This window comes from Hyposmocoma kahamanoa, unplaced genomic scaffold (genome assembly GCF_003589595.1).
Source record: "Hyposmocoma kahamanoa isolate Upper Pololo Valley unplaced genomic scaffold, ASM358959v1 88, whole genome shotgun sequence".
NCBI lineage: Eukaryota > Metazoa > Arthropoda > Insecta > Lepidoptera > Cosmopterigidae > Hyposmocoma > Hyposmocoma kahamanoa.
The window spans coordinates 7,510,430-7,525,935 of NW_020654466.1; the positions used below are offsets into that span (position 1 = coordinate 7,510,430).

Consider the following 15,506-nt stretch of genomic DNA (forward strand, 5'->3'; position numbering starts at 1 on the left):
CGCGAAACTTAAGTTGGAGCATTTTTGTTGTTATTATTGTATGCACCGGATTCCACTTACTGGATAGTTTAAAACCATCATCACCGTTAAACGTTTGGTACTTTGTGATCTCGATGGCATCTCGTACCAAACGTGATACTTGGAGGCTATGCAGCTCAATCAAGTGGTTAGTGTCATTTTGTGTAAGATGTTGTGTGCTATGACTGACTTCTGTGGAAGAAAGAAGTCAACTATAGCAAGTACTGTAACTGTCGACGGAGAACGTCACTACATATCACGTGTGTTACGAGAAGCCACCGAAATCACAAAGTACCAAACGTTTAACCGTGAAGATGGTTTTAAACTATTCAGTGCCTGGAATGCGGTACCCGCTCCGAAATGTAGGGAAACAAAAATAACTCATAACGTAACGTACAATCACAAGTTTCTTAACTTGTAATTGGTTATAATCATTTAGTGAATAACAGCGAAACATTTAAATTCTGTATATATATCATCCCGATGTTTTTGTTCACCGTTTTAGTAAGAGATATTACTACTAAACATTCACAGTTAAATTGTTAAATTCACAGAAATTAAAGTCTTAGGTAATGTCACAGATATATATACCAATTAAAATATCAGATACTTAATACGTAATTTTGTGAGATTCTGGTGAACATGAATATTTACAGTACTTAATGTGAATCAGATTAAATAAAGATGTATCCAAAAATATGAAATTATTTATTATACTAATTTATAGATCACACTATTTTTGTTATATTTTGTACTATTTATTTTTCTACGTTGTTCCATTAGTGCAATATTGTCTTGCCAAATGTTGATAGAGACTTGTCTTTACTTATTTCTGTTGCCGACGTTTTTTAACATAAGTTAAAGTTTGTCTAATTTTATTACCAAAAACCGTATATCAATTGTGCATTTCGCTTAAAAATTGTAAAGTACAAATGTTATTTTGTAGTTAAAGTAATCAATTGTATCGGTTGTCACATCACAATTAATTGTGTTACTATTTCATAATAGATTATATTTACTTAGTTGAAAAATTTTGTTTCATTTGAACGATTTATCGACGAAACCCGTGTTGAGAGGCGGTGTGTCGACCTTGGATGCGTGTTGGATAGGTGCGATGTTCTCTTATCATCAAATATGTCGCGATAACGCTTCGTAGCGATAATTATCTCGCCAAGGAGTGCCGTTGATGCCGAATGCGTGCGGCGCCCGTAGCTCTACACTCGTAGCCCCTTATCGGGAAATCGCGGGAAAAGCGAGACGAGTTAGTCAGTAGGCCCGCGGCCGCCGTGAGAGATGGTTGGGTCCGCGCGCGCGCTCGCTCTCGCACTCGCGACACTCGCGCTTGCGACGCGCGCCCACATACCGTCGCATGATAATATACTGCGGATACAACTTTGGGATGACGAGGGCCTCAGCAGAGAGCCAATCACAACCGAAGTTCCGACAATTACGACCACTCGGCGTGTTATTAAACATCGCAACGTAAAAGTTAACTTGGATTCGCTCTACAATGATATGCTGCAGGAGTACGGAGTGGAGTTTGGGAGGTTCACGAGACACAAAGTGCGGCACAAGCGGCGTCGTCCGCGGCAAAGCGGTACGGACCTGCCCTGGAGGTTCCACTCTGGGCCTTCTTTGCTAAACGTCGCGGAGTATAGCAGCGACGTGCCTTGGGAAGTTATCGAGGGGCAGAACATGGTGGAGAGTGCAGTGAGTGAGAGTGGCGCACCAGTGAATAAGTCGCGGGTTGTGTCGGAGCCGATGACGCTGCAGCAGGTCGACAACGAGGAGCAGGTAATGAGAGCAAACACTCGACAGGATAATGTCGCCTTTCAGCGTTATCTTCGCCCGAGGTGGTTAATAGCCATTCACTGAACTGATAGTCTGCCGGCGTGCCCGCAGGGGCTGCTATTCAACACGGCCTTTCAGTACCCCTCGAGAGAAGATGCGTTGATAAAAGTGAATACCCTTCATTGTTTTTAAAATATGTTTTTCTCTGGTTCAAGCGATAGCATCGCTCTTGGACACGCCAAATGGAGTATATTTTTTCAAGAGGAGATTGACTCTGTTCTTATCAGTTGATATGTTTGGGGATTACTTTAGTTCTCGTCGATATTTTATACGATATAACAGTACTGGAAAACATTATATAAAATGTACGTTACACGAGTTATATGTAGCTATATTTCCCCAGTCGTAAGTACCTAATGTTGAGCAATTTACTTTAACCACTCATGTAAAAGCAATGATAATTAGTTGATGGATTTGACAATTAGTAGGCCAGTGACACGCATACGTAAGTTTTCCCGACAAACATTACTTTCCCGTTTCTTTAATCCTCGCATTATCAAAATACACATATATAGCTGTGCATATTTTATTTTCAAGTTCAAGTTGATCAAAGTTAGGTGCGGCAGTAAAACAATCCCGTTCCGACTACTTAAGTGTACGAATAGATTTTCATGCATCATCTAGATCGATTATTAATATGAGAATACATTGATGCTTTTTTGTGGCAAAAAGGCTTTCGCGTTTGGACATACTTTTTAATACAAATATACACCCTTAAAGTTTACATAACAGGCTATTTAAACAATATTATATATCCTTCTTCAATTATAATAGATCGGTACTTAGTAAACAAAATAAATACTTTAGGCGTACAGAATTTAAAAAGTAAGTTTATTTCACTTAAGTTATAATTTAATGGCAGACCTAATAATTAATATAAAATATTTGTACTGACTATAGCTAATATCAACTTACACACATTCTACTGCCGGTCACGGACGTACATTTTACGATTCATTGTATCTTAATGCAAATGAATATTATTTCACTAGGGCAGACTTAAAAGTTAAAAAAAAGATTATGTTTTCAATAATACTTATAAACGTACGTACGTACGTTAGACGTACTATTTCACAAGGAGCTCTGTGGGTACTACTGCTATATGACCTTGAACACTACGTACTTATAGATTGTCAGGCATTCGTGGTTATGACCTAAACAATTGTCACTAATCGGTAAGAAACCTGTAATTAGTGATAATCACTACGTACCTATATAATATCTACACATGTACTTATTAAATGAATTAAAGTCAAATGCATAAATTGACATGTCACGATAATCGAAATTCCTTACAATATGATAAATGAATAGTTTAATCTACGTATGATTTAATAAATAATTACGATGTTGGCATGTCTATATGTGTTATCTCCATAAGTTAACAATCCTTAAGTCAATAAAGCAAACAATTCTGGCGGATTGTTTCGGTCGTATTTTCGTTCTAAAGCTATTGCATGCATACCATGAGTTGCATGAATACCATGTACCAACCAAAAAGTAATTAATGTGATAGAAATACAACTGATTAAAATGTATTATAATATTTTAGAAAAAAAAAACTTTTGGATTGAAAAAAAAACAGAAATAGGTAATGTAATCCGAACACGCTGTATTTTTACATTTCGCAAATTAAACGGCATGTTATCGTGACAATCTCAAACATTGAAAATCAGGATACAGTGTTTTGTAATCATTCAGAGTGTTTCGGATGTTGTTAAGACAAATCAAATTTGGAATATTTGCGTCAGAAATAGCTTTTTATACGAGGTACAATTATATCGTATACGATTTTTTAATTTCCAACGTGCAAAGTAAGTTAAAAGTATGTTATTACGTTAGTCAATAGAAAAATTACAAAAAATTAAAAAATAATCCAGCAAACTGGAATAACGGATGTTTAGATTTTTTCATGATCTAATGACGGGACGAATAAGTCTTGCGCCTGGTGGTAAGCGACACGCCTGTTCTTAGCAGTTGCAGTGCCTCTCAGAGCTAAAAATGGCAAAGATCTGAGGGATTGCCACTGCGCACATCACCCTGAGACATAAGTTGACAAGTCCCATGTGCCTGTAATTTCACTAGCACTTTTAATTAATTACCCTTTAAAACCAAATTTGGCGGCAGTAATAGCTTAGGTAGCAGTACTTTCCTACTACTACTATGTAATATAACAGTGTTATTGGTCTTAATACTAAACGAGTTAATACATTAATAGAAAACACTTACGTGTGGGTACAAATTGGGGCAAAATATTAAGTGTGGATACTGAACATTTAGTAGTACTGCCACCTTACCTATTTCGTCCGCCAAACAGTAATGTCAGCATTACTATGTTCCAGTTTTGAAGGGTAAGGGTGCTGGTGAAATTACAGGCACATGGGACTTGTCAACTTATGTCTCAGGGCAACGGGCGCAGTGGCAGTGACCCTCAGAACTTTGCGACTTAAAGCTCTGAGTTGCACTGCAACTGTTATGGACAGGCGTGTAACTTACCATCAGGCGCACCACTTGTTCGTCCCGTCACTTGATACTATAAAAAAAACCGAGACGACTCATCGTTAGCAATAAACCTATAAATAAAAAGTGTGTCAGTACTATAAAATGTACTACTCCTTGATAAAAAAACGTTCGTTTGATAATAAAGTTTTTAAACTATTTAGCAGTTAACTACTATTGCGCCTCTAAAGTTAGTTTAGCGTTTAACATTGACCTTTTAACTATAATAAAGTTAAAGGCACTACGTATAATTCTAATGACGTAGCAAAACGCTTGGAGCTATTCTTAGTAGATTTACTTAAACCTTAAAATGTTAATATCAGTGTTTATTTTTAAAATGTCAAATGAATTTGTAAAATTTTATTCAAGTATCAGTTAGAATAAACGACTCGCACGTGTGTAAATAATAACGTAAGACATAATATATAATTATGAACTTTCCTTTGTTTAATTATACTATTTGACTCTCTCTCGCCGTGCTTTGGTAGCTTAATGGTTTGACATATCGCCTCCCAAGCAGATGTCTTGGCTTCGAATTCGGGCTCGCTCTGAGCTTCTCGAAATTTATGTTCGAAATTTAATTTGAAATTTACTATGAGCAATGAAGGGTAACATCGTGATGAAACTTGCACATCAAAGAAGGTTCACAATTCTCGGAAAATGTAGTAACGCCAGAGTGGCGGTCTATGGACTAAACCCTTGCCTGACAATAGAGCCGTGCCCAGCAGTCGGACGTATAGATGGGTTGATGACGTGGTACTTTCTCTCGTTCACTTTATTTTTCGGATACTTTTTTAAAAGAATACGTCAATTATTCAAGCTTATTAAATTAAATTAAATTATTATATTTATTAATGAACTGGACATTCACTGTATTGTTATACTGTAATATACATTTATTAAATGATTTATTAGTTATTAAGAATCCATATTGACATTTCCTGTATACACTTGACATTGTTAGTTTAATTCAACTATTTATTAGTTTAATTAATTATGTCGATTTTGTATATGTACACTATTGTTTACTTATGACTCCCTATTGTGTAATTATTTCTTCATTATTTTGTAAACTGACGCTCACTTTTCGAAGAGTAGTTTGAAATGGCACGTAACTGTATGAAATTGGTAATTTGTAATTGTTGAGAGAAATAAACTAAAGTAAACTATTATAGAATGAACTGTATATTACCAAACAAAACAAAACAACTAATAAAGACGCCGCCAGGATAAAGGTCATCGCTTCAAACTTGATACCTACTAAATATTAGAAAACATGACATATGTTGCTCTGATCCCAAGGTAAGTAGCTAAAGCACTTGTGTTATGGAAATGGGAAACGGTTTCTTGCTCGTCCATCTCATGGGAATCCATCCAATAGAGTTTCAAAAGCATAACAATTAAAAGTTTAATTTGCTTACCTTTGAAATAAAATTTTTTTGAGGTGAAGTATAAATTACCTGTAGCATGCACAGCTTTACCCAGTTTCAGTTTGTGTGTAGCGTGCGTATAGCTCTATTAGCATGGGTATACCTAAGCAGGGCTAATAATGTTAACAGCCGCCGTCAGTGTGGTTTACCACTAAATATGGGCGAAAAATTATGTGGCGGTTTTTTTAATCCGGCTATAAAATATTAAGTAATTTATTTGGGCCGTATTTTATTTGTCACTCAATAATTGATTCAAATGAAAGAAGGAATTTTTTGTTGACGGATTTTGATGTTTTGACGTTCGACAGTAACATTGTGGCAACATTGTCAGTATTAATATTAAAATTTTTTCATCCTTCGGGAGAGGCGAAGGCGTCTAATAGGCCATAGTGTCAGACCTTAGATAGTAATTTTTCTTCATGATAGTAGGTAGGTAGTGATAGTGTAATTTTTTGACATTTTTTCGTGAGAAAAAGTTATATCTTTACGGGGTGGCCATTTCGAAACTCCCTATCTTTACGGGGTGGCTATTTCCAAACTCCCCTTGTCAGCGTTAGATAGCGCTAGCGCTATGTACGGTATGGTTGCTAATTATCAAGTGGAGTATTATACTATTATTGCTATTTTATTTGTTTTGTAATAAATACTCTTATTTCAAAATTATAAAACTAAAGTAACCTTATTATTATATGTTAATATTTATGTATACGTTCTAATAATGTAGGTATGTATTTATTATTATTATTATTTATACATATATTTACTTTATTGATGAGTAGTTTATTTATTTAAAACGCTTTCATTACACGATATTCTTTGGTTGCACATCCATTTGCAACTGTTAAATTTATATCCTAAGGTTGCCTGGAAGAAATAGGTACTTAGTAGAAGAAATAAGGCCGCCTGTTGTACATTGGCTTACTCTGTGATGCTTTCATTACTGTTCTGTGTTGTCATGGTAATTTTAATGTGTAATAAAGAATATTCATTCATGCATTCAAAAATGTTCTTATATATCATATGATTTATAGAAACGATTTAATAAAATTCATGCACAATTTAGGTATTAGGGGTTTTAGTTTGAATTTGCCGTCCTAAAGTTATGGCCAGTTTGATGAGAAATGCAGTCTTTAGTGCACGATTTATATCAGATACTCTTTTTAAATTACATATGTCTATTTCTGCTTTATTAATATTATTTCTGCTCTATTAGTTGAATTATGTTTACTCCATTTCGATGAACGACCATAAAGATAAATGCAATGTATCTACTTAGATTCAGTTACGTAGTATTGTTTACATTTTCGCACCTATTCAAAGAAAGTACTCATTTTTCCCGTCCGAAACCGTAAAAAAAGCCAGTGCTTTGTTTACTTCCCGACAGTCAATAAGTCGTGCCATAAGTATAAAACGGCTTACAGCTTGATAACTAAACTGCATTTTGATTGGCAATTACTAGCTTGTCTGAGATCACCTGTCGTGTAGCGGGTGACAGCCATGACCACGTCCACGCCTTCTACTAGGGTTGTCCAAACAGGAAATAGGGAAGATAATCTCTTTAGTCAGGGTTGTAGGTGTTTAGAGTGCTTTATTCGAATGCATATATTAGTTACGTTCATACTTGATAGGCTGTAAGATTTGTCAGATAAGTATAGTTTTCATTTCGATCTGTGTCATAATGTGTTACAAGTTTGCAGTTTTGGAACTCGTAGAATGGTGAGACAAAACATTGTGAATAAAATAGCTGTCAAATTTTTTTGAAAGCTTAAAACTTTTTTGGATCACCTGTGCGAAACTGACACAGTTGACTGACTGGTCAGTGTGACCGTGACCATGGGACCTGTAAAGGGCCCGAAACGTTGGTTTGTTTGAAAAACAAATATACGCGATTTAAATCCGGGAAAATAGTTTCATTTCCTATGTGTAACAATCGCGAAAACATAAGAATTCAATATAACATTTTTAACTTTCTAATTTGTGACAGCCCTACATCTGTCACGCCTCCCGCCCGCAGGGCTGGCGCGACGTCGTTCAATCGGAAATTAGGCGCGAATCAATAACTGCATACCGTGCGATACCCTTACGACTCTACTAATTGTCTATGATTGACTCTAACAGACTGGTTCTTACTCTACTATAATGTATCGTTTAACATTGTGAACTATAGAGTGTATTTTTGGTCCTTTCGCATAATATGGGTAAGGTACTAGAGAAGATATTAAGTTAGGAATTAAAATGAAGTTATTGTTTTCACCGCACTCTCTTAAATAGTATACATGATTACACGTTATTAATTCTAGATTTTGATGTGCCAAAAAACGATGAGTAAGATATTGAAGTTTAAGATTCTGTTTGGGATATACATAAACTGAAATTCGACATTGACATATAGATATAGAGATATCTAAAGCGATATCAGTATATTTGTACTACTGGCCAAATTAAGGAAAGTTTACTAACTTTACTATTTCTGTACCCAATATTTATATCTTCGTATGTATAATTATGTAAATTTGATAAAGTCATTCAGTCACGTAATTCTGTCGACAATAACTTTATAAAAGCCCTACATAACAGAGTAAAAAATAGTTTATTAATAAAGTTGATTTATTAACGATTAGTTTGAACGATATGGACTAAATGGGTGATTGTACGGAAGTTATGAGTTTTAGATGGTGTCTTTTAGCAAATGCGTCAAGAATTATAGATAAATAAACAACTGTAACTATATACAAGGCAGCATATTCTAAAAAGTCTCCATTTGTATGCCAGCAACTAGTCGAAACCAAGTTAATGAAGAGGATATTTCTACTATAAGTAGTTGGATAGTCTGTTCTGTTCGTAGCGTCAGATCATGGTCACCATAGTATGTTAATCTCATTGGATTTTCATAGTAATACCAAATTTTAAGTCTATCGGACAAGCGGAAGTAACATTAGCTGCAGTAGCGCTTGTTGTGAAAGAGTTCGTCCAGGGAAGTACTGTCACCTCACCTATATCTGCCGCCAAGGAGTAATGTTAGCATTACTGCGTTCCGGTTTTGAAGGGTAAGGGTGCTGGTGAAATTATAGACACATGGGACTTCTCAACGTATGTCGGTGTATGTAATTAAATTGGTGTTTGAATTAAAAAAACAAAAATGCTGTGTGCTGTCTGTGTACCTGTGTATCTTTTACACACGTGTACAGACAAGGGCTTCAAACTTATAATTTTTGGCGTGTGTTGCCACTTCAAAGAAACTTATCTTTGTGTCAATGACAATAAGAAACCAGTGGAGTATTTTCACAAATAATAATAAAGTAATTTTTATTAAAAAAAGGAACCAACTTCTTACTTCATATACATACAACCTGAAACTAAAAAGTTAACAATCGGTTACCGGAAAGTGTGCGAAACCGTAGTCACCTCCTAGTTTGCCACCGTTAGAGGTGGAATATTTTCTTCACATTTAAGTGGGACCAATGCTTGCAATGCAGTGCAAATCGGTTCACATATGCCGGGAGTAATCGCATAAGGGTGCGTACAGATCTGACAAATGCGCCGCGAACGTGCTGTATGTGCGCTGCGCGTGCGCTGCATGCGTGCAATTAAATATATGTTGCGCGTGAACGGCATGCAAACAGATCGCACAACGTAATGCACTTGTGCAGCTCGCAGAGCAAACAGGCGCATTCGCCAGATCTGTACCTACCCTACTATACACACACAAAACAAAACAGTCGAATTGAGAACCTTTTTTCGAAGTCGGTTAAAAATATATGATTGTTGTGGTAGTAAAAACATTATGATAATTCCGATATAATATAATAAAATATGTATTTTATATACATATTATATCGGAAAAACATGACCTTAACATTTTTTGTGTCAAAGGTCATCGTATATTATTTTAGAAAATGTCACATCATGGAACGCCTTACGTGGTTTAACGAGCCTCTTATAGAAGTAATAATTAGTTTTATTCAACATTTTAACAACTTGGAAACTTCAAGTTAATTACTAGAGCTAGTCTTTAGCTATTTATTAATATCAGAATGTAAATCAATTTTCAGGTGTTCTCAAGCGAAACAAAAATTTCTGGGAATAGGAAAGGTGCATTAGCAAATTTTAACTTTGTTTTTCTGGGTAACTCAAATAAACTCGACACATTGAGTGATTGTTGCTTATAAATAAAACGGTGAACATTTGTTTTTACGTAATTGTAAGTACATAATATTTTAGGTATGTGATATTCTACAATTGGCATTAGTAGCAGTAGAGTTCCTTGCGAAAGAGTTCGTCTATATAATACATTCGTCGTTTCTGCCGCCAAGCGGTAATGTGAGCATTATTGCGTTCCGGTTTTGAAGGGTAAGGGTGCTGGTGAAATTACAGGCAGATGGGACTTGTCAGCTTAAGATTGACGTTCGCAGTGGCAGTGTTCCTCAAATCTTTACGATTTACTTATTGCGACACACCCGTAGAACAAAGGTCTATGTGCAAGACTACTTGTTCTCAGGACATAGTACATTTCGTTCGTTCTTCTTCGCTGTGGATGTCAGATAGACCATTGTTCGATTTTATATTTCCGAAACGAAATAAGATATGTAAATTTTCAAAACACCTTTACGTAGGCCTTAGTTTGAATAACGAAGTTGTTTTCGTAACGTACTTATTCTCTTTTCGCTATATAATCTATATACTCTGTATATATAATCTATATATTTCGCTATATATTCTGTTCTTCGGATGCGTTTTTTGTTAGTCCCGTCTCATGTTATCATAAAAAAAAATTAAAAATTGGCACAATGTTGTTATATGAGTTCGCAACGCGAATTCCAGGGTGCCAATTACTTTTGTGAGAATAAAAAAACATTTTAAACGCGGCAACCTGTAATTAATTATTAAGTTAATGGTGGTTCAGGTGTATAATTTAATACCATATTGCACCTCGAGGACACATTTGAGGTTGGTTGTGTATCGCGGTGCGGGATCGCCGCCGTATTTTCCCTTTATCTCTATCAATTACACGAATTTACGGTCAAAAAACGGAATTCCTTTTGTTTGCGTGACGAAAAACTTTCGCTTACGATTATGACTCATGAAATTTCCGCTTTACAAAACGAAGTATGACCACCGAGTACGTATTGTGCGTTCATTTAGGTATAGATCTTTATGATTACGATCTTCGCGCCCATATTTTAGATTCGTTAAAATTTAATTATCTTGTCGCTATTGTTCGTAAAAATGTTTTTATGGGAAGTAGGCTATCATAAGGAAAGACAATGATTACTGTATTTCCTTCTGTGACGTCGTAAAAGGGAGATTCGCCGAATCAAACATCTGCCTTTGAGTCATGGTAGTCGTCAAGCCAAATAATTATCTCTTCGAGTCCCCTAATCATTGGGAGCGATGAAGCGAATATTTTAGGGAAAATCGATGGCTTCTTCCCCTCGCCCACCACCTGCGACTTTACAGTCTTTCATGCTTGACAACTTGTTTCTGTAAGTATTATCTTTACCCTTTTGAATTCGTAATTATATCTGTTCTGCCAGTTAGCAACGTAGCTGTCATTTCTAGAGCAAAACATTGGCAAGGAAAATCGACATGAAGGTGCTCGTATAATATCGAAGTATTGTTTATTTGCTTATCAGGTTTTTACGAGAATTTATGATTTATATTACATCTCTGAGAATATTGTCTTTGCGCGTAAAGGAATGAAATGATTGTTATTATTAACGTTAAAGGAAAATACCGTGACAAAAATATGTACGTAGGAGAAGGTGAGCGATAGTACTTACTATTCGAAGACAACTTTCCAAAGCGTACTAAAATAACGCGTGGTGGAATATTGATATGCCGCTGTATTCGTGTGCGTGATAAACAATTATCAGAAAATCAAGCACAATAATAGTTAATTTATTAAAGAAATGACGTTAATTCTGTGTTTCTAAAGCAACATTCTATATAATGCAGCAACACTTTGATCGTCTTTTCGTATTCGTACACACAAATATTTATTACATTTCAGAAGTGGCGAAGAAGAAGAAATAGTTAATTTTAACAAATATACATAACGTACGTACGCTCTGCATTGTGAGTTTGCGTTTGATAGTACCATCATCCAGCGAGGTTGTAACCTCGCTGTAAAAAAATATATTAAAATTAAATACTGTCTATAGCAGATTAAATAAATAATGTATTTAGTAAGTAGTCCTAATAATTACAAAGAGTTGCAACATTCGAACAAATCTTTTTAGGCTTTAGCGTGGCAAGTTTGTAATTTATTTGTAAGTATGATCGATAATGAAAAAAAATGGCCTTGAGAACGTGGACAGATTAGTTTGATGCTTATACAGGGGACTGGGAGCGTTCTCCTAGTGAGGAGTAGAAGAAAAGGAAGACTTACTATACTTTGCTGGCAGTGCAGACCAATAGAAAAAGCTTAATGACTCTCTCACTCACTTTATAGCGATTGCACTCTAGAAAAATCGTTGTTTCATAGACAACAACATCCGTCTCCGGACGTAAACGTAAGAAAGAATAATTAGCGTTGGATCAAGCTGAAATAATCGATTGGGATAAAGCGACTAAGATAGAGCGTTTCGCAATAAACGACTGGGCCAATTATTTTCAGCCCAACAAGCGAGTTACATTGAGACAGGAATTTGTTATTTCAGGTATTATATATATATATACAATATACTTGACATAACGTTTTAAAAAAGGAAGAATAATAAAACAGGATGGGAAGAATATTCTGTCTTGGTGAAATATCATGTTATAATCATTTTCCTTTCTTTGAAATTTTTTATATTACTATTTGTGATTTCAAAGTTCCGGATTCCAATTTTATTGTTATTTATTATGATTATCATATTTATGAAGGTATTTGACTTTGGTATTTCTATATCGGTAAATAAGGTACTCTATAAGTTATAATCATTTTTTATTTACCTGTAAAGGAAAATATTTGGTGAAGAAACTGCACATCGGAGTACCTAAGTTCTAATACCTTTAAATAAGTCCTACATAGCTCAAAAGCTGCGTCATGGAGTATGAGTAAAACCCTATCCGAGGGGGAGATTTGTGCTCACCAAGGCACGAGTACGGGTTGTTACAGTATTCACTCCCGGCTTACCTATGGTGCTGGGTGTGCGGCGCACAAGGGCGCGGGGTTGTAGTGGGCGCCGAGAACCGCTCGCGACGCCTCCGAAGTAGCGATGAAAGAGACTCAGGGTCGTATTCTAGAACTCTACGCAATGCTCAAGTCAAGATTTGAGTATGGTTTAAAGCACTCGAAATCATACTCAAGTACCTGCCATTAGGGTCGTATTTCCAGTGTTTGTGTTTCCATTGCAATCCTGCCTTGAGCATTGAGTAGAGTTCTAGAATACGACTCTCAATCTTTTAAGGCCTTTTAAAAAACCTCGACTAATTTTTAACGCCTCGCGACTAGTTTAGTCTTTTAACCCTCAAGTCTTGAGTCATAAGACTAAAACTGAAGAATAATTCGAGTCGAAGTCTTTTAACTTTAGGAAGCTTAAAACACTTATAGGACTAAAAAATGAATGACCAAAAAATGAAGGCGAAAAACAATTTTGTAAATAAAATAATTACAATAAGGTTTTAAGCACTACGAACTAGTAAACACTTCGCTTGTGTATACGAAGCATTTAAACGTCTTCACGTAGGTAATTTCTTTAAAAAGACCCCTCATTGCACTGACGCGATTAGAGACAGACGGCGGCGTATTTATTTGGGTCCAACGTCCAACACTGATTTACGAAGACAATTTGCAATGGAAGTCCAGTGTACTACTTATAAAAATGAAGTTTTTCACCAAAGCAGGCACGTACGCAAATTCGAAAAAAAAGTCCGCCGAAATAGTGGATGGATTTTATCGGAGCATAAAGCGCAATGTGGTTTCCATACAAATTAATTTTAGAAATCGACAAATTAAAATGTCACATCAAGACCCCAAACAATGATCGCTACCTGTTTGTTTAATTTTTAATTTCATTTCATCGGTCAATTAGACGTAAAAAAAATGTCTGATGGATTGCGCGTAATTGAGTCAATTTTTTTTGTAATGGAAACCGCGCCGCGCGCCGTCTTGCGTTTGGTGTGTGTGAAGTTTGTTACGGAGATCTTTATAAGTAGAAATTGAAAACCTTGGCGCTTATCTTGAACAAGACGATACAATCTTATAGCGACATTTTAAAGGATCGTTAGCACGTTTTGAAACTTTTCTGAACATTTTATAGGTGAATATATTTTTATAGGATCAAAGATAATGCAGGCCCTTTTACGGTTGCTTTTATTTTGTTTTTTATTAGATAATTTCACATGGATACTAGGTACTCTCACTAAAAACAAACTTTTCGAAGTATTAGCGATAATATTAAATAAAAAACCAGGAGAGAATACAAACAAAGAACGGTGTAAACTCCTTAACATTGTTCTATCTTTTTATCCTACGAATATATGTATAGGTAATAAATATACATCTTGGAACTCAAACGAACACTTGCACTATATTGGTTTTGATACTACAGAGTTCCTTTTTGTATAGTGGTTAGCCTTGTTATTAAAAGTATACGATTTATGCTTGCTCGCTGTGGCAACAACAGCGCTGTATACTAACGCACTTATAGATCCTTTTGTAGGGTCCGAATGTTGCCTGATTGGTCGGCAATCAATCAATAACCTATTAAATTCTGTAATTAAAGTCTTTGTTATTACTAAAAACAAAACAATCCGTTGTAAACACAGTTGTTTGTTTTATGTACACTCGTAATATATTCATAGTCCCGTCCACATCATTCAACAAAGCAACTCAATATGTTCCCATACTTAGTCAAATGTTATCTCAACAAAGTGATGTAGGTGTTCACATTCAAAGGCCAAGACAATAACACTTGTTTTTGTATTTGTAATTCAATGTGATTTGTTATTCCATCCCAATTTAAACGTCATGAAGTCATGATCTCGAAATGAAAACTGTTATAGAAATGTTGAAATACTTTTTACTTGTCGTTTTTGATTGAAAAAATGGTCAGTAGCAGTAAAAAAAAACGTCGATAGGGTCTGAATCTATGTTCATTCATTCATTCATTCGTTCAGTTAATTTGCTGTGAATGGCCACGTGTGTAGGGGGATTCTTACTTGCCGTCAGTGCGTTGAAATTTTTATGATGAATAATAATTAACTTATTGTACATGACATCAGTAAGAAAAGGTTTAACCTTATTTCATATTTATTTTAGTAAATTATTGGCTTCCTTTATCGAGCTATTTTACCTTGAACACTGAAGCAGCTTTGTTTTATCATTGTAACGTCGGGGATATATTTAAACAACAGTATACAATACAGATTTTGGTAAATTACAGATACATGGGACTTTCCAACTTTTACGTCTCAGGATGGCGGGCGCAGTGACATGGCCTCTCAGATCTGTGTGATTTAAAGCTCCGAGCGGCACTGCAACTGTTATGGAAAGTCATGTCGCTTACCACCAAACGCACGCATTGTTAGTCCCATTACTTGGTATAACAAAAAAAAAATACAAAATGTTAAAATGGGGTTAAGGGATATGTCTCACATTTTACTAAAATTCATCTTTCTCATTAACTCCACGCGTAAATGGCTTTATTTTAAGCATATTATTTAGAAAAAACTTCTTATGACATTTGCACTAGCAGCATCACATAAAGCCAGTGATAAAGA

The 15,506-nt window shown here is 35.5% G+C and overlaps 1 protein-coding gene across 1 annotated transcript in view; it reads left to right on the forward strand.

Annotated features, from left to right (window-relative positions):
* The first annotated feature begins 1,294 nt into the window (after nucleotides 1-1,294).
* Nucleotides 1,295-15,506, forward strand: part of LOC113235762 (G-protein coupled receptor Mth2-like) — a 168,610-nt gene continuing 154,398 nt past the window's right edge. The window contains exon 1 of the mRNA XM_026471651.1: nucleotides 1,295-1,812. Within this exon, the coding sequence (XP_026327436.1) occupies nucleotides 1,312-1,812 (501 nt within the window). The 5' untranslated portion in view covers nucleotides 1,295-1,311. The remainder of the gene's footprint in view (nucleotides 1,813-15,506) is intronic.